We start from the raw sequence: 24,946 nt of genomic DNA on the forward strand, positions 1-24,946 counted from the left end.
ATATCTAACGATGGGTTCACTTTACAAGGCATCCACCCGCTGTAAGCTCAGACAACAAGGGGAGTTCTTCTGGGCGTCTCAGGCCTTTGCCCTTCTGCCCCGCCCCCAGAGGTCTTTTGCAGGCTTTCTGCCCCGCCCCGCCCAGAGGACTCCGCTCCGCCCCCAGAGGAACCGTTTCCTCCTAGTCTAGTCGGAGCACAGCGACTGACAAATGTGCTGTCCAATCACCACGCCGAGTGGCCGCCTAATTACCAATTAGGCGGTAGCAGAGGCGGGTGCTGAAGTCTGGGCAGCGGGCTGAACAAGGAAGTGAGACTGAGAAGAAGGGAGCGTCGAGCCCGGGCGGAGGTGGGAAGGTGACCCGACCTCTGGACTTCCCCATCAGCTCCTTTCCCCTTTATTGGGTCAGGGGTCCCTTTGCATGTGGGAGCTAGGACCTCCACCGGTCCCTTCTTTGGAGGAAGGGGGTGTGTCGACTTGGGCGTTTGAGGCTCTTGAGCTCCCTTCCTCTTGCTTTGCTCAAGGGGGTCCTCCCCGGGGGGCGTTATCCTGTGGGTGTTAAAGTCCTCTGGACTGTGGACCCGGGAAAGGGAGATGAGTGATGGGGATGTGAGATTTGTGGACTCTGCCCTCTCCAAGGAGTTAAGACACTTCGCGAGGTGCGGCCGCAGGTAGTGCGAGGTGGAGGAGCCCAGGACTCAGATTATTGAGGACACAGGAGCAAGTAGAAACCTTTTCGAAGTCGGGGTTTTGGTCGTTTCCCAAGCGGGTGATGTGGGTGGCTGGGCTCGGGCTCTAAATCCGGTCCCCTTGGACCCGGACCGTCATTTTACTGCCACTTTTCTTTCTCCTCAGGCTTGAGGCAACACCTGACAGACATGTGGAATCCCAATGCCGGTAAGGGTTTGGGGGAATCTCCTTTCTCTCCGCACCGTTTTCTGTTTTCTGATGGGCTACAAAATAGGAAGTTTCTGAATCTACCCTTCCCCGCCCAGCCTGGGACATGTCCCAACTGAGGTTTGTTTTGTTTCCCTAACTTCATTTTCCTCATTGCCATTTCTCCTAGAGAACTTTTTTTTTTATGGCAGCTTTGGGGTTTCAACTCAGGGCCTCCCACTTGCTATGCAGGCATTCTACCACCTGAGCCACTCCTCCAGCCCTCAACTTCCCTTTAAGTGTCAAGAAAGTCAAGCTTTTGTGGTTGGTTCTTGTCAGAGGTTCTGGGCAGTTTTAATCTTTATTCTCTGGTTTTTCCACCAGGGCATCCAGGGCCAAATTCCTATCCCCCCAACGTGGGGTGCCCTGGAGGTTCCAATCCTGCTTATCCCCCACCTGGCAATCCAGCCTTTCCTCCTGGCACATGTCCCCCACCCCCAGGGCCAAATCCGGGTTTCCCTCCCGGTGGGCCCCATGGCCCTGTGCCACAGCCAGGGCATCCAGGGAGCCGACCCTCAGGTCCCCATCATCATCCATACCCACCTCCTCCCCCTGGAACGGGTCCAGTGAATCCCCTGGCTCCAGGCATGGTAGGGCCAATTGACAAGAAGATGCGGAAGAAATTGAAGAAGGCTCATAAAAAGATGCACAAACACCACAAGCATGGCAAGGTCAGTGTTCTCTGGAGTTTGGCTAAAGAAGGGGTGCCCCTTGGAGGGTCTAGGTGGGCAGGATCTTGAGGAGGGGATCCACAGTCTGTGGATATGGGGGATGGCAATTGTGTTGCTCTGGTAGATACTTCTCTTCTGTAAAGGAATCCTACTGGGAGAAATCTAGTCATTATGAAGAGAATTATCAGACCCCATCCTATCTGGTAGAGGAAAACTTAGCCTCACAATGGATTTCAAAATCAAAAGTTCCCAGAACTTTTGCCTCTCTTACCCTTTAGGTGTGTGCTCTAGCAAAGGTGGACACACCCGCAGAGGTTGTCCAAATGTCAGTTGAGTCACTCAATCTATTCACAAAGCAAAGTCCTGTATAATAATTAACAGAATAATAATGTGGCCTGGAGTTCCTTCTCTCCTTCAGTATTCCCAGATGCTGGGCTAATTCCTTAGGTGTTCCTTCAGTGACTCAGCCTCAAAGAAAAACCTATGGCTGAGGGGGTCTCACACTCAACCCCAAGGCAGTGTATGTTCCTTTTACGGAAGTGCTAATTAACCAGGGTGGGAGCACTTCTGAGGACTTGAGTATACCAACCTGGACCTTGAGGCCTTCAATTACATTTTACTGCCCAATATTTGTTTGTTTTGTGGATTTCGGCTGCAGTTCTTGATTCTGAGACATTGGTAGAAATGTGAAGAGAAGGAAAGGTGAGACTGAATAGGCGAGAAAACCCTGGAGAAGTTAAATGTTCTTTTTGGTGGTACTGGGATCATGAAGTCTGGCCTCATTTTGGCTGGGCTGGTGCTCTACCACTTGTGCCAGTCTACCAGTCCCTAGACTAAATCTTCATTTTTTTTTTTATTCATATGTGCATACAATGTTTGGGTCATTTCTCTCCTCCCCATAAGTCTAAATCTTCTCAGTGGTAGAGTTGATGGAAATATACATGTAAGGACCTTGAATAGGACTCCCCTGTTTTACCTCCCACCTTGCCCACTTCCTCCTGGGTGGAGCTAAGGAAAGGAGAGCAATATGCATTCACAGCTGCTGCTTCTCTTCTTAGACTCAGAATCTAGAGTGACATTACACAGAAGCTCATCAATAGGAAGCAGCTGTTTCCTAGCATGGTACTGTGCTTGTGCTTATAATGTATTCCTTGCCCAGGCATTAGTTTAGGTGTGGAAAGTTAAAATTTGTTCCAAAAGCTGGGAACCGGTGGCGCACACCTGTGATCCTAGCTAGTTGGGAAGCAGAGATCGGGAGGATCGAGGTTTGAAACCACCTGGGGCAAATAGTTCACCATCTAGACTCTACCTTGAAAAACCCAACAGAAAAAATAGGGCTGGTGGACTGGCTCTAGTGGTTGAGTGCCTGCCTAGAAAGCTCAAGACCCTGAGTTCAAACCCCAGTACTGAGGGAAAAAAAAAAAAAACCCTCTGAAAACAAACACCAAAAAACCCAAAACTTGCTCCAAAGCTACTATGGTCAATGATTTAGGATGACTTATTCCATTCCTGTGTGCTCATTACTGAAGGAAACCCTTGCTTTTGCTGTTTAAAGGACAGTCTAGTTCAAGATTGCTGCCTTTTGGGTACTAGGGTGGAGGTGGAGGGCTCCAAAGAAGCCCATGGAGTGATCAAAGGTCATTTGGATCTGATGCTATTCTTTTCCCCTCTCCCCTTGCAGCATTCCTCCTCTTCCTCTTCCAGCAGTGACTCTGACTGAAAACAGGGCCTGGACCATCCCCTCCAGACTCAACAGTTTTGTTCTCCCATCAAGCTTCAGCTGCAGTGTTGTACTGAGGAAAATTAGCCCTCTGCTCCCCACCCCACTCCCACCTGAGCCTTACCCTGCTGTTCAGCCCTGCCTGGCTAGAGAACATGGAAAGAGGATTGTAATGGGCTGGCTAGCCATGCTTGCCTTCTCCCTGCTTGCTAGATCTTGTATCTGAAGAGTTTAGCAGAGAAGCTGGTTTTTGAAGATGGTAAAGACAAGTTTAAAATCTGTAAAATGTGATTTTCTTTTCATTTCCTTTTGTAATACTTGTGGTTGGGAGATTCTGTGGAAATACCATGATGATGAAAAACTTGTACTTTTTGGTAATGATTGTACACTAGGGTGATTTAGTGGCATATTATTCCCAGCAGGCCTTTATTGATCACAGTGACCGCAAGGCTGTTGGGAAGTAGAGTCCATTTGGTTGATGAGCTCTTTTGGAACCTAGTCTGTACTCCTTAGTTCAATATGCAGTCTCAGGTCCTACTCTCATTCTCCAACTCTCGAGTCCAAATAAAGCTGTTTTTCATCTCTGTTCACCTGTGCCGTCACCTTGGCTGTGTCCAAGCACATTGGACTACTTTTACTACTCTTCCTCAGACCCTTTAGAGTTTATCAGGTTTATGGAAAGGAACCAGAGCATTAGTGAGGTAGTCATCACTCTAGTGCTATGTTTCTTCAGTGGGAGGAACCTTCAGAATTGGTTCAGGGTTCTCAGCTAAGTCTTATTGCCTTGCCTTACCTGAAGGAATGTAGGCCTACAACATGTTTTCCTATATGCTACAGAGGTTTTCATACAGCTACTAAGTAACTACGGAGTTTTTTTTTTTTTTTTTTTTTGGTGGGACTGAGGTTTGAACTCATGGCTTCTGAATTACATAGCAGGTGCTTTATGTCTTGACCTACACCTGCAGTCCATTTTACTCTGGTTGTGTTGTAGATGGGGAAGCTCTTAAAAACTATTTCCCTGAATTGGCCTTGAACCTTGATCCTCCTAATCTGAGCCTCCCAAGTAGCTAGTGTTACAGGCATGAACCACTGGTGCCTGACAGCTACAGCAGTTGTCAACCCTGCTTGCCCATCATGTATGATGGCAATTTAGGGCTTTGCCCCCAAAGAGTACATCTGGCCTCAAACTCACTATCTTCTTGCCTCAGCTTCCTGAGTGCTAGGATTACAGGCATTATCACCACACCCAATTCTGAAATGTGCATTTTAAAGGAACTGTACAGGGCAGGGCATGTGGCTCAGTGGAGGAGTGCTTGCTTAGCACGATTAAGGTCGTAGTTCAATTCTTAGCACTGGAAAAAGAAAAAAAATAAAAACAACTGTATGATATTTGTACATTGTAAAATTGAGGGCCGCTAGCTCTTATGTTTGTTTCTGTGTGTGTTGTGTGTGGCACTGGGATTCAAACTTGGGGCCTCATGTTTGCTAGGCAGGTGCTCTTACTGTTTGAGCTACTCCACCAGCCCGTTTGTTTGTTTCTGAAACAGGGCTTTGCTATTATAGCCCAGGATGGTCTCAGACTCATCATATTCCTGCCTGAGCTTCCAGAGTGTTGGGAATACATGCTTGTTCTCCCATGCCCAGCTTCACTAACTTGATCTTAAGAACCCAGTGTGGCTGTGTGTGGTGTATATGTGTGATCTTAGCCTTCAGGAGCCTTAGTCAAGAGAATTGTGAGTTTAAGGCCAGCCTGAGCCACACTGGAAGACCCTATGTCAAAAAAAAAAAAAAAAATTGAGCAAAAGAAAAGCAAGGTTTTCCCTTTCATCCCAGAATCTCCCAAGGCAACCAAGACTTGTACAAAACAATTGTTTTGTACACCTCTAGATCTATGCAGAAAGTCCTCTGTTTTTATTTTTACCTTACACCATTCCTGTTTGCCCCTCTTCAAGTATTGTATCAAGTAGGAACATGCTGTTGGCTCTTTTTTGGAGCTAATATTTTCTCATTTAACCATCTAACTTGGAGGTGACTGTAATTGGCTTTAAAGCATATACAACATGCATTATATATATGTTTGTGTATCTAGAGAGGACTCTGTGCTGCATAATGACATCTCAATCAAGCTGACTGAATATACTTTGGTGGTCCCTTGAGATTATACTCAACCTGGGCAAGGTTGTGTGTGCCTGTAATCCTAGCTTCTTGGGTGGCAGAGGCATAGCTTAACATGGGTGAAGCCCTGGATTCAGTCCCCACTATTGCAAAACAACAACAAAAATCTTAGTTTATTTAAGTGCATTTGTAGAATTTTAATTTTTGACTGTACTGAAGTTTGAACTCAGCCCCTCACTTGCTAAGCAGGCGTTCTAGCACTTGAGTCACTTCACCAGTTGTGTAAGTGCATGCTGTGTGTTCCTATGATGATGAAATTGCCTAATGATTTTCTTGGACCACTTTCCTATCTGTAAGTAATGCATGACTGCATATATATATATATATATATATAAATATATACATATATGTATATATATACGTATATATTTATATATATATACATATATGAATGTAAAAATTTGTAGATTTATATATTAGTAGAATTCAGTTCAGAAAAAAATTTTTTTTTTTTGGTATTATTGGAGTTTGAACTCATGGACTCATGCTTCTTTGACAGGTGATATTCCACTTGAAACACTCTGTCAGCCCTGTTTTGTGTTGGGTATTTTCCAGATAGGGTCTCCTGAACTATTTGCCAGGTCTGGCTTCAAATTGTGATCCTTCTGATCCTTGTCTCCCAAGTAACTAGGATTGATTACTGGTGTGAGCCACTGTGCCCAGCTCGATGAACCTTTTGTTGCTTAAATTTTATGTTGTTTCTTGTCTCAATATATTTTTAACTTTGGTAGTAAACAGAGATTGAAAAATTGGAGCTTGTGGCTATATCTGGCTCTGAGATTTTTGGAGTTACTTTTCTTAAACATTAGCCATTCAATAAAGATTCTGATTTGTCACCTCAAGCCATGAGGGAGGCTGAGATCTTTAGGAGTGAGGTTCCTGGCCAGTCCACCCAAAAAAATACGGAAAAGTCCATCTCAAAAGAAAAAACCTGGGCATTGTGGTGCATGCCTGACTTTCCAGGTACAATGGAAGCATGTAGGATTTAGGTTCACTATGTCCTGGACAAAAAGTGAGATCTTGTCCCCAAATAACTAGAGCAAAAGGGCTGGAGGCCTGGTTCAAGTGTAGAGCCCTGAGTTCAAACCCTAGTACCACCGGCCCCCCAAAAATTCAGATTTTCTGCTGAACTCTAGCAAGAGTGGGCTTATATTTCTGAAGGCATATGCTCTGGCCCCGAGTAGTGGTGATTCTTTGCAGGTGAATCCTCACTCTGTAGTCTTCCCATAGTCCTTCAGACTACCTGTTGGCTCTTCCCAATCACATTTCTTGCCTGGCTCCTGAGATACTGGTTTTGCATCCTATGCTTTGTGCATCAGTACATGTGTCCAAAGATGGGAGCTCCATGGGTATATTCCCCATTGGTGAATTTGGCTCCATAGTCCAATTTCCAAATCATGAGGTTAATCAGACCTTTCAGCTCAGGCTGCACTAAGACCGCTTGTTAGTTTGCTATTTTTCTGGATGTCATACTATTTTTCTACTTCCTTTTCTGTCTTGGTATTTGGTTTGCCCTTGTCAAGTGATAAGCTGCTTTAACCATTTCACATCATTGCTAATACCCAGCCCCTTATTTGGACAGTGGGAAGAATGGATTAGAGTCCTGAAAACTTATTTTGTACTTTAGGAAGCTATCTGTCTTCAGATGTTTTCACTGATTGGGTATAGTCCAATTAAATATGACTGACATTAAAGCTAGAACAGATACCCAAAGAACTTGAAGAAGGTTTAGTAATAAGCAGTATTTGCTGTCTCTTTCAATTTATTTATTTTTTTTTGAGAAAGGGTCTGGCTAAGTAGTCCAGACTGGCCTGGCCCTGGCCATTCTGCCTCATCCTCTTAAGTGTTGAAATTATAGGCGTGTACAACTAAGCTGGCTTCAAACTTTTTTTTTTTTTTTTTTTTGCAGTAATGTGGCCTACACCTTAATTCACCCCATGAGCCCCTTTTTGTCATGGGTTTTTTTGAGATAGGATCTTGAGAACTATTTGCCCAGGCTGGCCTTGAACTTCGATCCTCCTGACCTCTGCATCCTGAGCAGGTAGGATTACTGGTGTGACCTACCAGTTCCCAGCCTTCTTTTTATATTTTTATTAGCTTTTGTTAGTTGTACAGGACAGTTTCATTGTGACATTTACGTATGTGCTTATATGTACCTTAATTAGATTTGATTTACCCCCTCCATCATTCTCATTCATATTCTCTCCCCTCTTTTTAAAAACTTTTTTTTTTTTTTCATGGTTCTGTGTTTTGAACTCAGGTAATACTTTTTTTTTTAATGTGGAAATTTACAGATATATAGAAGATACAAAAAACAATGAAGTCATATATTCTCACATCTAGTTTTAGTTTTGCCATTCTTATTCCATTCCACATTATATTTTGTTTCCCAATTTTTGCTATGAAAATGAAAATCTTTTAAGGAATGGCACCACAATCATCCATAAATCTACTACCTACACTCAACATATTTTTAATATTTTGCCATATTTTATCAATATACCTATGTGAAATACTTGAAAATCTATTGCATATATCATGGGCCCATACCCTTAAATATTTCATTATGTATGTCCTAAAAATCATTTCTCTTTGTAACCACAATTCCATTGTCATAAGAGTAATTCCTAATATTACTTACTCCTGTTTGAATTTTCTGATTTGTTTCCAAAGTAGCTTTCTTAGTTTTTTTCCATGAAGGGTGTTTTTGAGATAGTGTCTTGTGAACTATTTGCCTGGGCTCGCTTCGAATAGCAATCCTCTAGATCTCTGCCTCCTGAGTAGCTAAGATTACAGGCATGAGCCACAGGTATGAGCCACTGGCACCCAGCTCCAAAGTAGTTTCTCAATACAGCTTTTTTGCTTTTCTTTGGTACTTGCTAGGCAGGTGCTCTAGTGCTTGAGCCAAGCCTTTAGCTCTCATGTAGCTTTTTTAGCCCCCTTAAAAACAGGATCCAACTATGAGCCACAGTTATATTTGGTTGTTATTGCCTTTACATTTTTTTCATTGTTTCTCTCCATTTTTAAAATTACATTGCTTTTTTGAACAGAATACACTAGTTTTCTTGAGGGAATGTATAGTGTTCTGGATGTACAGACCTTTTTTTTTTTCTTCTTGGTGTGGTGCTAGGAGAGAACCTAGGGCCTCATGCCTGCTTGGCAAGCGGCTGCCACTGAGCTACATCCCAGCCCTTCCTTGGTTTTTTTTGAGATGAGGTTTCAGTATGTAACCCAGGCTGGTCCCAAACTTAGGATCTTCTTGTCTCAGCCTTCTGAGTGCTGTGAATTTCAGATTGAGCCACCAGGCACCCACCTGTGAAACATCTTGTATTTGTGTTATAAATTTTCTGTGAATTGCAAATTAAATCTAATGGCTTAGTTAGGTTAAGATTAAACACTTTCATTATGAATAGTTAAAGAAGCCAAGATAAATGGCTCAAGCATGTAGTCCTAGCTACTCTAGGGGCAGAGATCAGAAGGATCAGAGTTCAAAGCCAGCTGGGGCAAGAGTTTGGGAGCCCCTATCTGAAAAATAGCCAATACAAAAAAAGGTTACTGGAGTGACTCCAGACGGAGCGCCTGCCTAGCTATTGTGAAGCCCTGAGTTCAAAGCCTAGTACCGCCCAAACCAAAAAAACTTTAAATAGATTATGCTATGTGACTTACTGCATCTTATCAAGGACCTTACACCACTCAAGTTGTCCAACCACAAGTGATGCAAAGTTTGTTCAGTTAACAGGGTAAGTTGGTGACTGCCAGGTCTCCACATTTAATGTTACTTTATTTTTACTGTGCAATTTGAAATAATCTATGTGATGAAATTTGGCACCATGATAATACACCAATCACTAACAATCTTCCTCTTAAAATTTTAATGACTGATGGCACTTGCCTGAATCAATTAGTATTTCACTTTGGGTTGCAGAACTGGGTGATTTTTCTAACTCTTTCATTTCTTCTACATTTACTAGATGGGACTTCTTCCAGAAACGGTTTTTCCCCTCTCAATTACTGATGAATTACAAGTTTTTCCTAAAAAAAAATTAAAGGTAAATGCTTAGTATTTTTCCTTTTAATTATGAACTTTCAGAATAAGTTACCTTCTGTAAAAGTTACCTTCAATGTGGCAAGTTAGTTTTATTTACCCTTTTTTATTTTTGGTATCAGTATATGCTATTGGATTTTCCTCCTCTCTTCTTATTCTTTCTCCACCCACCCTTTTTCCTTCTCCCTTCTTGATCCATGGCGACTGCCACCTCTCTCCGCACTTACACTTGAGGATTCCAGCTTGCCCACGAGGGGGCGTCGGTTTCCTCCCAACTTCTCGCTGCATGCTGCCGCTCTACCACACAACTCGCCATTCACTATCTATCGTTGTCTCTGTGGTACCGACGCTGTCCAAGGGGCCGCTCTAGGCTCACGGGAGGCCGTCCGCATTGCGTGGGGGAAGGTCTGGAGTACGCAGTCGCCTCGCCGGCCCCCGGGGCGGTTAGCGCTTCCGGGGTCGAAGGGTGCGCGGGGTTGAAAGCGGGCCGCTCCGCCCCGTCCCCCTCCCAGACCAGCAGAGGCAGCAGCCGGAGCAGCCGCAGCCTGCGCCCTCTCCCGCCCGCCCGCCCTCCGCCCGCCCGCCCGCCCGCCCTCCGCCGCCCTCCACCCGCCCCGGGGTCTCTTTCCCCCTTCCTCCTCCTCCTCCTCCACCCCCCCTTCCTCCTCCGCCCGCCCGCAGGGCCCCCCTTGCCTTCCCGCCCGCCCCTATTGTTCCGCCCCCGGCCTCCCGCCCTTCCCCTTCCCGCCCGCTCCCCTTTTCCCCTCAGTCGTCTCGCGCCTGCAGGTAAGCTTAAAAATTTCTCCTCCTCTCCCGGTTATGGCTCCTATTTCCAGTCATGCCATCTTTCTTAGCGGGCTCCGGCCCCAGTCACGAGCCCCGGCCTTTCCTAGTCCCGCGTGAGCGCTTACCACCTCACCCTGCTTGCCCGGCATTCACGCGAGGGCCTGGCTCCAGCGCGGCCTAGTAGGCCTTGCGCGAGGCCTGCTCCCCCCTCCCCCCGCCTTTTCCCGGTGGCGGCTGCGCAGGAGTCAAGGAGGGCGCGCGCGCGGTAGGGGGGGCGGCGGTGGATTTGTTGGTCGAGGGGGGTGGGGAGGCGATGGCCGGCTCGCTGGCCGGGCGGGTGAGCGCGGCTCCCCGCGGGGGTCAGGCGCTGGCGCAGCCACACGAGGAGGCGCTACTACTCCTGCCCCTCCCCCTGGATCGCAGCGCCCCCCCCCGACCGAGCCGTTTATTTTTTTTTCTCTCTTTTCTAATCGGGCGGTAGGGGGGCTTTTTTTTTTTTTTTTTTTTTGAGGTGGAAAATGCTTGGATGACCAAGGGAGAGGGGCTCCCAGTTACCGAGTTACTCAGGACGTTCTTTCGGGGTAACGAATTTTGAAATACAAAATGCCTGCCGATAGAAACCCAGACCAAGCTATTTATAGAGGGGTAATTGGCTGCAGGATTAAAAGTCTGGATTCCCGGGATGGGGTACACTTATTGACCTAGTCAGGAATATGACAGAGATTTCTCGGATTACTTAGATGGTTTGGAGTTAAAAATGCATCTTTGTGCTATATCTCAAGAAATGGCTTCAAATAGATTTTTAGTTTTTCTTGTTCTTTTGAACTTGTATTATGGTATTTGTAATGTGCTTCCTATTAACGGAGTTGAGACAAGGAATTAAAACTACCAGATTTTCTTTTAAAAGCATACCTTAGGAAAAAAAGAAAATCATTCTTTGGACGCAACACTTCCCCTAGCAAGTCATGTTTTTCCATGAGTGAAAAGTGTTGACTTGTGAGCTTTTGGCAACAATGAACTATTTTATGAAGCTAGGGAAGTGATGTGCTTTGAGGATGCATTTGTATATAATCACTCATGTTTTGAAGTAGGGGACACTTTCTATATACAGAATGGTGTGGCAGTTCCTTAGACACATTAAAAATATTTAGTGTATTGTGTTTTGTGGTAAGGACTGGATGGTTTTGTGAAGAGAGAGAGCCATTGATTTTGGAAGGAATGGCCACCTTAGATGTGATTAAGAAAAATTTCCCAGAATTCGAGAGACTTTTTAAAAGCTATCAGGATTAGATAGTGAGAGGAGTCTTTGAAGGCAAAGACATACCCAGAACCAAATTTATACACATAAGTAGCAATTCCAAAGCAAAAATGTTAGGAACATTGTTTCTGAAGATGGGTGGAGAAAGGGCCATTCTAGGTAGTTTGAAAGGCAGAATACTACTGTTGCTTAAAACAATTAGAAAATAAAATTTTAGCATTACCAGCTTTTTTACTTGAAATTTAAGATTTAATAGATGAATAAAAACTAAGTGGTGGTAAAGGTTGTGGTAAAGGTTAATACAGACGAGCAAGAAGAGGTTCAAATCTGAGTAGCTAGCAGGTTGGTTTGGGAGGAGACAAGGATTATTATGTTCAATATATAGAGTCATCTGAAATTAGTGCCTTTTTCAGTGAGGTTATTGAGTTATTTTAGTTCGTTGATGTCATTCATCAACATTTGAAATTTGTAATGTGGGATACATCTCTGTCTAGAAATTGCTGCCACCAAGAAAATTTATATATGTTCTCTTCTCTAGCTTTCACACTCAATTGGTTAGTATGAGGTTTGCCCAGGTGATTTTTAATACTTTTGAAGCCTATTCTGCTGAAGGACAACTGGATGCAGTTCCTTTAGAACCATTGCCGGTAGAAAGAACCTTCCTCATCCTGAGAGTCAGCGGAAACCTTATTATTAATGATCTAGTCTGTAACAGAACCTGAGCTGTCAATGTTACGCAGTTTGGGTGTGTGTACAAGTTTGGTAAGCTGTCATTTATGGAAATGAATCAGAAAACATTGATAATGATGGAAGTAAGTTTGGGAAATAATTGCTATTTTCCTCTGATTTTTTGGTCACATTTGCATTCCAGTTTTTTGGCTTTCACCCTCACCAGTGACCAAAGACTTGACCACTCAAAGTCCCGCTCCCTATAACACTGCTCGACATGGACACCGGTGTGATTGAAGGTGGATTAAATGTCACGCTCACCATCCGGCTACTTATGCATGGAAAGGTATGCAGCTTTGGAAATTGGGTCATAGTAATTGCTAGGGGCGGGGCTAGGAAGAGCAGATAAGCATCTTGGAGCTCATCAGATGAGCACTGTGGGGCATCTGGCTTTAGGACTGTTCTCTACTGGAGTGACTGTGGGGGGAAAACAGACAGATTTTATTGGGAAGCTCCAATGAGCAGGAAAAGCTTAGGTAGTGGTTAGGGCCACAGACTGTCATACCTGGATTGTAAGATTTTTTTCTAATGGACATTACTGTAGCTTGTAATAGGTAGATTTCCCAAAGAATTTTAGGAAACTAAGGGAGGAAGTCATATTTGGTGTATGCCTAAGTTTAGGGAATCAGCAGTAGGGGGAAAGAAAAGGTGGAGAGAATGGAAGTATGCTATGTATATACATATGAAGACAGCATAATGAAGCCCATCAGTCACTGTTTGGGAAAGGGGTCATGGAAATAAAATGGAGGGGGTGAACTTGTTCAAGTTATACTTTATGTATGTATGGAATTACCACAATGAAATTCACTTCTACTAATGTATGACAATTAAACAGAAAGCATATTAAACACAAAGGTAGTGCTTAATTAGTACTTACTCATGCCCATGTGATTATTCCTGCAAAAATCTCTGATAGCTTCGTTCTTAAATTCTGAGCAAAGAAGTGAATGAAAACCCCTCCCCCAAAATTTAAAATCGTCTTTTTTCCTTTGGGTTAGTAATTAGCATAGTTGGCAGTTGGTTAGCTAGACAGAAATTACATTTCATAATAATGGACACTTCTGAGTTTCCTCTTATCGACACTAGTTTTCTCCATTGTAGGAAGTTGGCAGTATCATCGGAAAGGTAAGAATTACAGTTGTAATTACTATTTAGTCAGTCAGTGCTGAAATAGCAATTGGAGCTCATACTTGACTTTTCCGTTTTACAGAAAGGAGAATCAGTTAAGAAGATGCGAGAGGAGGTAAGTAAATGAGATACTTTGGGATTGTTAACCTTGGGAAGTGTAAAAAGCAACACAGTTCTGTTTGAGAGATTAGAGAGAGACGATCTCGGAAAGGAGACTCTGTATTTTTTTTCGCAGTTACTGGGGTTTGAGCTCATGACTTGCTAGGCAGGTGCTCTACCACATGTGCTACGTCCCCTGCCCACTAGCTTGGTTATTTGTAATGATATACAGATTTCTGACAAGTCCCAGAACTCACTCAAGTCTTAAGGTAGCATTGTAGGCTATGTTTGAGGGCAAACATGTAATGATATTGATGAACATGAATAGAAATGATGGTGCCTTTAATACATAGACAGCTATTTAGGGTGAATTTACATTCTGTAAAAGTACACTTTTTGGTCTGTTAAACTTTTTTTTTCTCCTCTTACCTAGAGTGGTGCACGTATCAACATCTCAGAAGGGAATTGTCCTGAGAGAATTATCACTTTGGCTGGACCCACTAATGCCATCTTTAAAGCCTTTGCTATGATCATTGACAAACTGGAAGAGGTTTGTTACTTCTCTCAAGTTAGATTTTTATTATAATTTTATTTTCTTGGTGGTACTGGGATTTTGAACTCAGGGTTTCATGCTTTCTAGGCGGATGCATTATTGAGCCATGCCTCTGGGCCTATTTGTTTGTGCTGGGGATCAAACTCAGGGCCAAAAGCATTCTAGTCAAGTTCTGCCACTGAGGTACATACATACACTCCCAGCTCCTTTACAGTTTCTTGATTCAGTAGTTTTGAGGGCATACCATTTCTTTGGTGAGTTTTATGCCTTTTAACTTAGTTAAGTGAAATAAATTAATATGCTCTTGTTAGGGGCCTTCTGAACAAAGTAATATATCATAGCTGCAAGCCTGGTAGGCCAGGCCTCTTCCCCCCCCCCCCCCCCCCCCCCCCCGGCAGTGCTTGCGTTTGAACTCAGGGGTCTACACCTTGAGCCACTCCAGCAGCTCTTATTTTGTGATGGATTTTTTTGACAGGTTTTCGAACTGTTGGGTCTAACTCAATCCTCCTGATCCCTGCCTCCTGAGTAGCTAGAATTATAGGTGTGAGCCACCAGCACGTGAAAATGGGTATTTTCAAGATACGTTCTCACCAACTGTTTGCCTGCTTCCCAAATAGCTAGGATTACAGGCTCAAGCCACCAGCATCTGGCCTATGTTTTAATAAGTGTATGCTTATATTCTGTGAATATTGTGTCAAAATTATACTTAAAGGGAGAGCTCTAAGTTTTCACAGGCAAAATCACCATAGCAGATGTGTTGTTTTAAGGAAGTTTTTCCCACCACCTTCAGAAGCTGTAAAACCATTGTCCTAGGTCATGTGTTCAGCTCCTTTCTCCACCTTCTTAATTGTGCAGTTGATACATAAGCAGAAGAGTGCTGCTTTGTTGGTAGTTGGTACTTTGTGTTGACTGAAATCTTATCCTTGCATGGAGCAGATGATAGTTACCTTTTTTCTTTTTTTTTTCTTTTTGGTGGTACTGGAGTTTGAACTTTGTGCTTGTTAGGCAGGCTCTTTACTTCTTGAGTATCCCTCGAGCCTGAAAATGGTATCTTTTGACCCATAGGTCCTTGTTATCCAGAACTTGGGGCTTAAACATTTAGAAAGGGTACTGTTTGTTCTTTAACCAAATAAGAAACATGTCCTTGACTTCAAGGGCTTATATTTAAACAATTTTCAGGTCCTATTACTGAGTATAGATTAGCAATATTTAAACAGTGATTCTTCAGAAAAGCTAAGCTTAATTGGGTTCAAACTAGCTTTTTGAATGCAGCATATTATCAGAAAGACTAAGCTTTTTTTTTTTTTCCTTTTGATTATTGTGTTTTTGGTGTTGGAGGTTAAACTCTGGATGGCCTCATCCATGCTAAGCAAGCTCTACCACCTAGCTTTGCCCCAACCCCTAACAGTCTTTGTATTTTAAGACTTTTATTTTATTTTGGCAGTATTGTGGTTTGAACTCAGGTTTTTTGAGGTAAGGGCTCTCTGCTTGCTTGGACTGTTCTTGAACTTGAAATACTCCTGCTTCTGCCTCCCCACCAGCATGTAACACCATACCCAGCTGTTAAGTTTTATTATTATTATTATTTAGTGGTACTGGGGTTTGCATTTGCCCAATGCTTGGAAGGCAGGCACTCTACCATGTGAGCCACTCCTCCAGCTCTGAGCTTTTTGAAGCAAGTACTCTTGAGCCTCGATTTCATTGTCAACATAATGGTACTATTACCCGTAAATAAAAGCTATGCTGTAGACTACTTCAAGGTTTTCTAGTTTCTAATTTTGTAAATTTTTTTGGAAGCAGTCTCACTATGTAGCACAAGTTGGTCTTAAACTCCCAGTCCTCATGCCTCAATGTCTAGGGATTACAGTTGTGTACCACCCTACCTGGCTCATGCATTGTTTTTAATTTTCTAAGAGGAAATTGGTTTGATTTGGGTTGCGTTTTTTTCATCTCCCAATATTTAGATAAAATTTTTGTCGGTACTGGGATTTGAACTCTGAGCCTCATGCTTGCTAGGCAGGTTCTTGAGCTCTTCCACCAGCCCTTTTTTGTGTAGGGTATTTTTGACATAGGGTCTCACTAAACTCTTTGCCTGTTCTGGCTTCAAATCTGATCTCTGTCTCCCGAGTAGCTAGAATTACAGGTATTGAGTCACCGGCTCCCAGTATTTAGATTTATTTACTTTAGTGCTAGAGTTTGAACTCAGGGCAAGAACTCTTAATACTGAATTAAATTCCCAATTATTTTTTGGGGGACATGGTTTGTCTGTGCAGCCCAGGCTGGCCTAGAACTTGCGATCTTCGTGCTGGAATTATAGGTGTCTACTACCATACCTGGCTTAGAAAATTTTTTCTTTTTTGTTAATATTGGGGTTTGAATCTTGTGCTTTCTAGGCAAGCACTGTCATTTGAGCCACCCCCCCCCCGCCCCGCCCCAAAACCAAGGCTTAGAAGTTTTACTCTACTTTGTTTGTGGGTGGTACATGGTATTTTGAACCGATGAAAATAAAGTTACATCCATTATAAGGTGAAGAGCAAGTGGTTCTTTTAAGGAATTTGCTTAAACTTGCATATTCTGGTTGTTCTGATCAATTTTCTTTTTGTAGGATATCAGCAGCTCTATGACCAATAGCACAGCTGCCAGTAGACCCCCAGTCACTCTAAGGCTGGTGGTCCCTGCTAGTCAGTGTGGCTCTCTCATTGGAAAAGGTGGTTGCAAGATCAAGGAAATCCGAGAGGTTGGTGACTTCTGTTCATTTTAGGAATGCTTCTATTAGCTCTTGTTATGTCTAGGAAAAGTTAGCATTTGATGAGATGAGGACTCATCTCCTAAAGAATATGCTGTAATTGTTACTGGAATAAAAGTATAGAATTAATTTTTTTTTTAACACAACTCAGATTTTATAACATTTTTGTGATACTATGGATTTAACCCTGACCTCTGATATCACTACTGGAATAAAGGTGGTGTTTTTTTTTTTAAACACAATTCATAGATTACACATTTTTTTTTTTTTCTTGGTTGGTCTGGGTTTTGAACTCAGGCCTTTGTGCTTGCAAACCAGGTGCTTTACTACTTGAGACACACCTTCAGTTCATTTTGCTCTGGTAAATTTTGAGATGGAGTCTCTCAAACCCTTTGCTCAATCTGGCCTCGAACTGCCAAAATCTTAGCGTTCCATCTAGCTAGGATTATAACTATGAGCCATCAGTGCCCAGTAATATGACGTGGTGTCCCTGGGTGGGCTTGAACTACCAACCTTTTGGTTAATAGCTGAACATGTTAACTGATTGCACCACAGAGAGACACTTACAAACTTTTCATGGTGCTGTGAATTGAACCCAGGGCTTCATGCATACCAGGCAGGTCTTCTACCACTTCTACAGTCAGTCTCTCCCTCCCCATTTTGTTTTTTAGAGGGGTGTTGATATGTTGCCCAGGCTCGTCTGGAACATCTAGATTCAAGCTATCCCTCCTGCCTTAGCCTCTGAAGTAGCTGGGACTACAGTGTGCACCATCGTGCTTAGCTCATTTAATTAAGTCAGAATATGACAAACTTAACCTGAATTTCTAACTACTGCATATAGTTTCCATTTCTTTAGCATGCTTGCATAATTTAGCAACTCTTCGAAACTCTTTGAGACTGCGTAATTCTTTTCCATAATTAAAGAGCATAAGGCCAGGCAGGTGCTTCATCTCGTTCCTATAATCCCAGCTACCTGGGATGCAGAACTTGGGAGAATTTCTGTTCCAGGACAGCCCTGATAAAAAGTTAGACCCTGTTTCAACACAGGAGCCAGACATGGTGACATTCCTATAATTCCAGCTATGAGGTGATAGGTAGCATCATGCCAGCCCTGGCAAAAGAGGCATTATCCTATCAGAAAAATAAGCAAAAAAGGACTGGTGTGGTCTGGTTCAATAATTGAAGTTAAGTTGAATTGAACTTTGGAAGCTTTTAGTTGCATCTGGGGTTACTGAATTTGTGGTCGGAGTGAAACATGAATGATTCCTAACAGAATCATTCTTTGATTCTAGTTGGGGAACCTGCTGTAAATGCTGTGAGAACAAAATCTTGATTTTGATTGTTAGAATCAATTGGAATGGTGCCTAGTACATAGAATGAGCTTTGTATAAATATTTATTCAATGAGAATTAAAAGTGGATTTTATTTGTTTGATTTTTGTTTGGCACAAACACTATCAATAGCTGAGATTAAAAACTTACCTAGGAGGACATTTTTCATGAGAGCAGGTTAAATTTAGGCTGCTATTCAGATTTATTCTTGTCTTTTAGAGGCTAATTTATTTTTAACTCCCATTAAGCAGTACTGTCTGGAATGAGGAAAGAATGGGAAGGGAGAAAGAAAGAGGAAAATAAGTATCTACTGAGCTTTAGACTCTTAAGATTTCTGCTGTGTGGAATTGGAAGAATATGAGTTGTTTTTCTCTGATTTCTAATTTCTTTTTGCCATAAAGAGTACAGGGGCCCAGGTCCAGGTGGCAGGGGATATGCTCCCTAACTCAACTGAGCGGGCCATCACCATTGCTGGCATTCCGCAATCCATCATTGAGTGTGTCAAACAGATCTGCGTGGTCATGTTGGAGGTAAGCCCTCAGGCTCATGCTGAGAGTTGGGGGAGGGTGCTTCTTGGGACAGAGGAACTGATCTATATTTAGAAAGACTAGAATTAGGTGAAACTGTTAGAAGGCTCCAATGATGGGGGTAGGGAAAGAGGTTCCTGGAGTTCATATTTTCTTTTCCCTAGCTTTGATTTTTCTTATGGTTTATGAGCAAAAATAGAATCTACTAAGCAGCCACTGCTTAGTAGATTGGTTCAGAGCAATTCTGTTGGAGTTGATAGGGGAATTGATATTTGAAACAAGTGGACAGAAGATGCATTTGGATTTCTGAAAAACTAAATTACCTTTTGGGTTGCTATATTTTGATTACATGGAACTTTGACCCATTCTTAATTTATTTGAAGCAGGATATATTCAAAATAATAGTTACATAGAATAGAAAAATCTATGGTTTATTTTTGAATGCCTTTCGAAGTTCTGCTAATAGATAAGACTTTTTTTTTTTTTTTTTTTTTCCCCTTTCAGTACTGGGGCTTGAACTAAGGGTCTATACCTTGAGCCACTCCACAAGCCTTTTTTTGTGATGGTTTTTTTTGAGATAGGGTTTTGTGGACTATTTGCCCAGGTTGGCTTTGAACCTCAATCCTTCTGATCTCGCTAGGATTATAGGCTTGAGCCACCAGCACCCAGCTAGATAAGACTTTTTAAAGTTAGTGTTGGTCGCATCCCCCATCTTTTTTTTTTTTTTCCAGTGGTGGGCTTGTAACTCAGGGCCTCATGTTTTTTTAGGCAGGCACTGTATACCATTTGAGCCACTCCACCAGCCCTTTTTTGTGTTAGGTGTTTTTGAGATAGGGTCTCTTGAACTATTTGCCTGGTGCCCCACCCTATCCTATATTAATCAGAAAGGAAAGTGTAATTTCCAAGTAAGGTTAGCAAAATCTGCTTTGGGCCTTTGAACTAGACAGTGAACTATCTTTTGCATAACATTGGCTACTTTATTTTCATTGGCTTTATTTCCTAATTTTCTACTCCTCCCAAAATGTATACATAGTTTCTTTTTTTTTTTTTTTTTTGTACTAAGGTTTAGAACTCGGGGCACAGTGCTTTACTTTAGTAGGCAGACTCTGTGTACCACTTGAACCACTCCACCAGAGCTGTTTTGTGTTGGATATTTTTGAGATAGGGTCTCCCTTCAAACCTTGATCTTTCTGTTCTCTGCCTCCTGAGTAGCCTACTAGCTGGAGCCGGCTAGAGATGTTTTTTCTTTGTGCTCATTAAATTTTTTTAAAATATGAAAATAGTGCCTTGAGAATCAATGTGAGCCATGGAATCCATGGACTGTATTTCTCATTTAAAGGTAAATACCCACAAATACTTGGGACTACTTTGATACCAGAGACAACTTGATGGGTGAGGGGACAGAACTAGTAATTTTTAATTTTACTGACCTGTGTGTGCTAAAGCCACACAGATGAAGCAGTTTTGAAACCTTATCTCTTTTTGTTTTTTTCCCCTCTGACTCTCTCCCAGTCCCCCCCGAAGGGCGTGACCATCCCGTACCGGCCCAAGCCGTCAAGCTCTCCAGTCATCTTTGCAGGTGGTCAGGTAAGAAAATTTTTATTGGTGGGCTACATTGAACAGATTATATTTGAAATGTCGTTTGCCAGCAGCACACCAAACCACTCTGCATGCTTGCTGAAACCTGTACTCTGGCCACAGTTTGACCTGCTTTTTTGTTGTTGTTGTTGTTTTTTGGTACTGGAGAAACCCTTGAATGCCAAGCCCCTTATTTAGTTTTTTATCTGGCAATGGAAGTTTTGTAGGCACTCACTCCGAGGAGGTAATTTACTTGCTAATTTAAGAAGGGTTGGGCCAGAAGAAAGACTTAAATTACCTCAGTGCCTATCCCTACCCTTTCATGCTTTTATATGGATGGGAGTAATCTTTAGAGGTCTGAGTAAAGGGAGCAAAGAGTTTGGCCTCTGGATATTCTGGATGCTGGTCTCAAATTTGGGGCTCTTGAACTTGAGTGACCTACAAACTTCTCCTTCCCTCCACCTCACCTCCCCTACTCCTATCCCTTCACTCCCAAGCTCCAGTGTGTTGTCCACCAGGCTTTTAATCTCATAAACACTGGTTTGAACCCACATGGCATAACTGAAATCAGCTGGGGTAAGAGTTCAGCGTGCAAGAATAGTTGGGGAGAGCATGTTGGGCCATGGATGACCAAAGGCATCCCTTTGGTGCCTCTACTCCTTCCTTACCAACCTAAACTCTTCATCTTTGACACATGGTTTATTCTGAAGTTAAGATTTGTCTAAGAACATTGAGAAGCACCATGGTCATTTTATGCTTTGATGGTTAGTGTTTGAGGAATAGGTAGGCTAGTTTTTAACATACTGGGATTCGAGTTGGAATAGTGACCTTCGTTTTGGTAGCTGAATGAGTAAGTAGTGTTCAAAGAGCATTTTCCCATTTGGGACTGGCCTCTTAACAAGGATTTTTACTTAACTAGTTCCGTGTGTTTGTATTTGTTCTGGATGCCATTTAGGGGGAAGCATAAAATTGGAGTCCATCTCATTCACATTGTACTGATTTGGCATAAAATTTACAGGTTTGGGGAACTTGGTTATGTATTCTGGGAGCTTTTACAGCAAGTTATGTTTCTTATCTTGAGGCAGGTTAGTACTTTGCTTTAGCACTAGTCTTGTACAAACTGGTTTAGTCAAAGGGCTCTCAGTCTAGATAGATAGTTGGGCAGGATAAGCAAAGGCTCAGAGTCAGTGTAGCCAGGAGGGTTAGCTTTAGAGTTTTCCCTTCTCCCCTGGAACTCAGATTCCTGCTTTTCTGGATTCTTTCACTCCAGGAGTCCTATGCTGTGTGGCACCAATCCTCTCTTACAGTTCCATCCCTTACTCCTCTCCCTATTCAGCCTTCCTTTTCATACCTCTTTGCTTCCCTCCCCATCCCCCCTTTATTCAGTTGACCACCCTCTAAAAGCTTGCATCTTCTTCCATGAGTTGCCCTGCAATGGGCCATTCCAATGGGCCTTTTTAAATGGACCAGTTCATACAATGTCCACAGATGGACCTCTTTTGTTCTTTGAGGCAAAGTGGACTCTGTAGGGGTTCAATTTAATCCCACAGTGACCAGGAGCTGACATTAGCACTGTTGTCCCACCCCTTCATTTAGTTGTGCAGTGTGAAATCTGCCACTAGGTAATTTTTTTTTTTAATTCACTGCAGCTCGTTTCAGATCTGTGTTATGAGCTCCTTTTTAAAGGAAAGAGGATAAAAAATAAACAACTTTTTTTTTGTGTGAATTTCATGCTGGTGACAAGGTGCCGGATTGACAGCCCTGGAGACTGAAATCCTCTATTTATCCACAGGACAGGTACAGCACAGGCAGCGACAGTGCGAGCTTTCCCCACACCACCCCGTCCATGTGCCTCAACCCTGACCTGGAGGGACCACCTCTAGAGGTGAGAGGGGATGTTCAGTCTCCAAGGCTCACTCAATCCTTCCGCCTCAGCCGAGACTGCCAACACACGGGGGGCCAGTGGCGATGGTGATTTTTGTGCTGTGTTCACCACCTGTCCACGGGGACCTGGACTGACCCCCCCAACTCATTTCACACAGGCCGCGTAGCCCACCAGATGGTAACACCAACTCTTTTTTTTTTTTTTTTTTTAATTTTTTAAAAAATTTTTATTTTTTTATTTTTTTATTTTTTGTTCAATCCCTTTACCCCTCCCACTCCTCCCATCCCATTTTCACCTTCCCACCCCGACCTGGGTATAGTTTTGGGGATACTGGCCACTGATGTGAGAAGCTTCACATCTTATTTCCAGCCACTTTCCTTCCTTTCCCCATTTTCCCATTATCATTCCTTCCCCTCCCTCTGTTGCACTAAAGACCCAGCTCCCTTTTGGGAGGTTATGGTTTTGGGGGAGGTGTGGGAGCTTGAGTGATATATTTTTTTTTTTTAAATGAAGGGAAGGTGGGAGGAGGCAGAATTTAGAGCCCAGTGATTTGTGAGCGAGAGAGAGAGAGAGAGAGAGAGAGAGAGAGAGAGAGAGAGAGAGAGAGTGTGTGTGTGTGTGTGTGTGTGTGTGTGTGTGTGTGTTCGTTCCTGTGGTTAGTTCCCTAAGGTTAGGGACCCAGATAGCTTTCAGTACACGTAAGGTCTTCAGACAGATGTAGGAAAATAAGTTATGGAAAAGAGAAGTGTTTTAAGATATGCCATGTAGGTTTGTACAGATAAAAATCATTCACATCACCGTGATTAGTAGAAGAGTTGAGGGTGAGGGAAGAGATCATTTTCCTTCGTTGGCTATCTTGTATTATAGGGAGGAAAGGGGAGGGGACTTGGTCAATTGAGGCATGGCTTAATCTCACTTCGCACATTTTCATTAAGAAGCAGATAATGTATATTTTCCTTGATTGAAGGGGACTTGGCTACTTTTATAGGATCCCTGAAATAAAGTCATTATACTTAAGGTTCAAATAATGCCAGCTCAGATCTGACTATATTTGTGAGATTCCATCTAGTGCCTCAATCCCTGGTTTCCCCATTCTCCATTTTCTAGTTCAATTCCGGCTTCCTGGCTGGTTGAAATCTGTCTCCTCCCCACCTCCTTCCCCACTGGGTGGCTGTCCGTGATTGGTTTTTAATAGGAACTGTTTTCCTCCTTTTGTAGGCCTATACCATTCAAGGACAGTATGCCATTCCACAGCCAGATGTAAGTTTTGTTTTCACTTCTTGTTTTGAAAAGCTCCCTTTCCATCCAAAATTGTCTGGTTCCTTTCTCCCCAGTAGGCAGAAGTGAGTTGGGTCTTAAACATTTGCAATATTAAGTTGTCAGAACGTGAAGCAGGTTTCATTCCTTAAATGATCTAGTAGCACCTTGTTTACCTTTTGACACCTAACCTCTAGAAATAATAATTTAGTAAATTATCAGCTTATTTCTCATGTGTCAGATTACTCTGTCTAAAAGAAAAATGTTACGTGGTACACTGTCATTTGTATTTTGGAGTATAGTTTAGGTTGACAGTGGACTATTTTTCCTTGAATGGGGTATTCCTCTTTCCATGGGGGGAGTGGGAGGTTGGGTTTGCCCTTGGATGGTCCTCAATCTGAGATGGCTGGCATGTTTAAAAAGCATTGGGGGGAGAGTTACACAGGGAGACTAGGAAGCTGAACATTTGGTGATTCAACACAAACCTACCTTGTCGCTAAAAACTGTTATATAAAATGTTGGTATTTGGACTTTGTCTAAAGGCATTTCTTTCTGCACTCTTTATCTTTACTAACCTTTTCAGGTGCTGAGCATTAGATTTGGAAAGTTGAGTTTGGTTCTTGGTTAGTGGTAGGCCTCAGGAGAGGTGGAAGTAGACCTGAAGAGTGATTATTTTACACCAGCCAGGACATATTTTTTGTTGTATTGTTTTTTGGATTTTTTTTTTTTTTTTTTTTTGAAAACGGGGTATCCATACATAGGCCAAGATGACTCCCTGCCTCCCAAGTACTGGGATTATAGGCCTTCTACATAAACTGGCTCAGCCAGAATAGTTTATGCATATAAAGAAAAGTATTTTTAAGCCTAGTTTGGTTTCTTCTTAAACTCTTCCTTGCAGTCTCCCTGCCCCCCTCATTTCCTTCCTTCTCCCCAATACTGGTGGATCCCTGCATGGTGTGTTTTCCCTAGCACCACTGCACAGTTTGTTTACCTAGCCTGTCTGCTTGTCCTTGGGGCAACTGTTGCACTGGCTGCAAACACCTTCATTAAGTAGTCCACAGAGGATGGTTGTTGGGCGGGTGCTATTGCGTTCCTTTTCACATAATCACAATGTATTCATTCTCTTATTATACTGACACCCCTTGTTTTTCTAACTTTTACCCTTCATATTCTGTCTATCCCTAGGATTATATTTTAATCCCCATCCATACCCTCTGTTGTAGTTGGAGTAGCAGAGTCAACCTTGGGGACCAGGAGCTCTGCATTTTCACATCTGAATGTGCTTGAGTTCTGGCTGCGTTAAACTTTTCTAATGTCAGCCTCTCTTGTTTCCTTCCTGCAGTTGACCAAGCTGCACCAGTTGGCAATGCAACAGTCTCATTTTCCCATGACACATGGCAACACCGGATTCAGTGGTACGGATACCTCAGTGTTTATTTCTGTAAGGTATAGTGCAAGACAGAGACCAGTCCCTAGGTCTCAGCTTGACATCTGTTTTAAAACAAACTTCCGTTACCCAGCA

At 42.8% G+C, this 24,946-nt stretch overlaps 2 protein-coding genes and 1 long non-coding RNA gene across 32 annotated transcripts in view; 2 read left to right on the top strand and 1 right to left on the bottom strand.

Moving 5' to 3' along the window:
- The first annotated feature begins 262 nt into the window (after window positions 1-262).
- Window positions 263-3,917, top strand: LOC109684075 (proline-rich protein 13). Of its 6 annotated transcripts, none has more exons than XM_020160271.2 (4): window positions 263-348; window positions 856-897; window positions 1,261-1,607; window positions 3,289-3,917. In XM_020160271.2, exons 2-4 carry the CDS (start codon window positions 879-881, stop codon window positions 3,325-3,327), a joined length of 405 nt encoding a protein of 134 aa, XP_020015860.1. In that variant the 5' UTR covers window positions 263-348; window positions 856-878; the 3' UTR covers window positions 3,328-3,917. The 6 variants fall into 6 exon arrangements, with proteins under 6 accessions (XP_020015860.1, XP_073939630.1, XP_073939629.1 ...); XM_074083529.1 differs by lacking the exon at window positions 263-348 and adding an exon at window positions 381-404; XM_074083528.1 differs by lacking the exon at window positions 263-348 and adding an exon at window positions 411-753.
- Window positions 3,918-5,895: 1,978 nt separating this feature from the next.
- Window positions 5,896-24,946, top strand: part of Pcbp2 (poly(rC) binding protein 2) — a 30,453-nt gene continuing 11,402 nt past the window's right edge. The window contains exons 1-12 of one of the 25 annotated variants that reach the window (XM_074083499.1): window positions 7,283-7,543; window positions 9,474-9,551; window positions 12,463-12,606; window positions 13,422-13,445; window positions 13,531-13,563; window positions 13,981-14,097; window positions 16,706-16,837; window positions 18,579-18,706; window positions 20,204-20,291; window positions 22,075-22,167; window positions 23,386-23,427; window positions 24,767-24,839. In XM_074083499.1, coding sequence (XP_073939600.1) covers window positions 12,538-12,606; window positions 13,422-13,445; window positions 13,531-13,563; window positions 13,981-14,097; window positions 16,706-16,837; window positions 18,579-18,706; window positions 20,204-20,291; window positions 22,075-22,167; window positions 23,386-23,427; window positions 24,767-24,839 — 799 coding nt within the window. In that variant the 5' untranslated portion in view covers window positions 7,283-7,543; window positions 9,474-9,551; window positions 12,463-12,537. Of the gene's footprint in view, window positions 7,544-9,473; window positions 9,552-10,224; window positions 10,334-12,462; window positions 12,607-13,421; window positions 13,446-13,530; window positions 13,564-13,980; window positions 14,098-16,705; window positions 16,838-18,578; window positions 18,708-20,203; window positions 20,292-22,074; window positions 22,168-23,385; window positions 23,428-24,766; window positions 24,840-24,946 lie in introns of those variants that run through there. The other 24 variants (XM_074083500.1, XM_074083497.1, XM_074083498.1 and 21 more) reach the window with 24 other exon arrangements.
- Window positions 7,702-10,705, bottom strand: LOC109684080 (uncharacterized). The gene is made up of 3 exons (XR_002212155.2): window positions 10,459-10,705; window positions 9,775-9,997; window positions 7,702-9,534 (listed from the first exon to the last, which is right to left on the bottom strand). It is a non-coding gene; the product is annotated as an uncharacterized lncRNA (long non-coding RNA).

The sequence above is a fragment of the Castor canadensis genome, chromosome 8 (genome assembly GCF_047511655.1).
Source record: "Castor canadensis chromosome 8, mCasCan1.hap1v2, whole genome shotgun sequence".
Lineage (NCBI taxonomy): Eukaryota > Metazoa > Chordata > Mammalia > Rodentia > Castoridae > Castor > Castor canadensis.

Coding starts and splice junctions, on each gene's coding strand:
- LOC109684075 (XM_020160271.2), top strand. Junction 1,608..3,288: donor AACACCACAAGCATGGCAAG/GTCAGTGTTCTC, acceptor CTCCCCTTGCAG/CATTCCTCCTCTTCCTCTTC.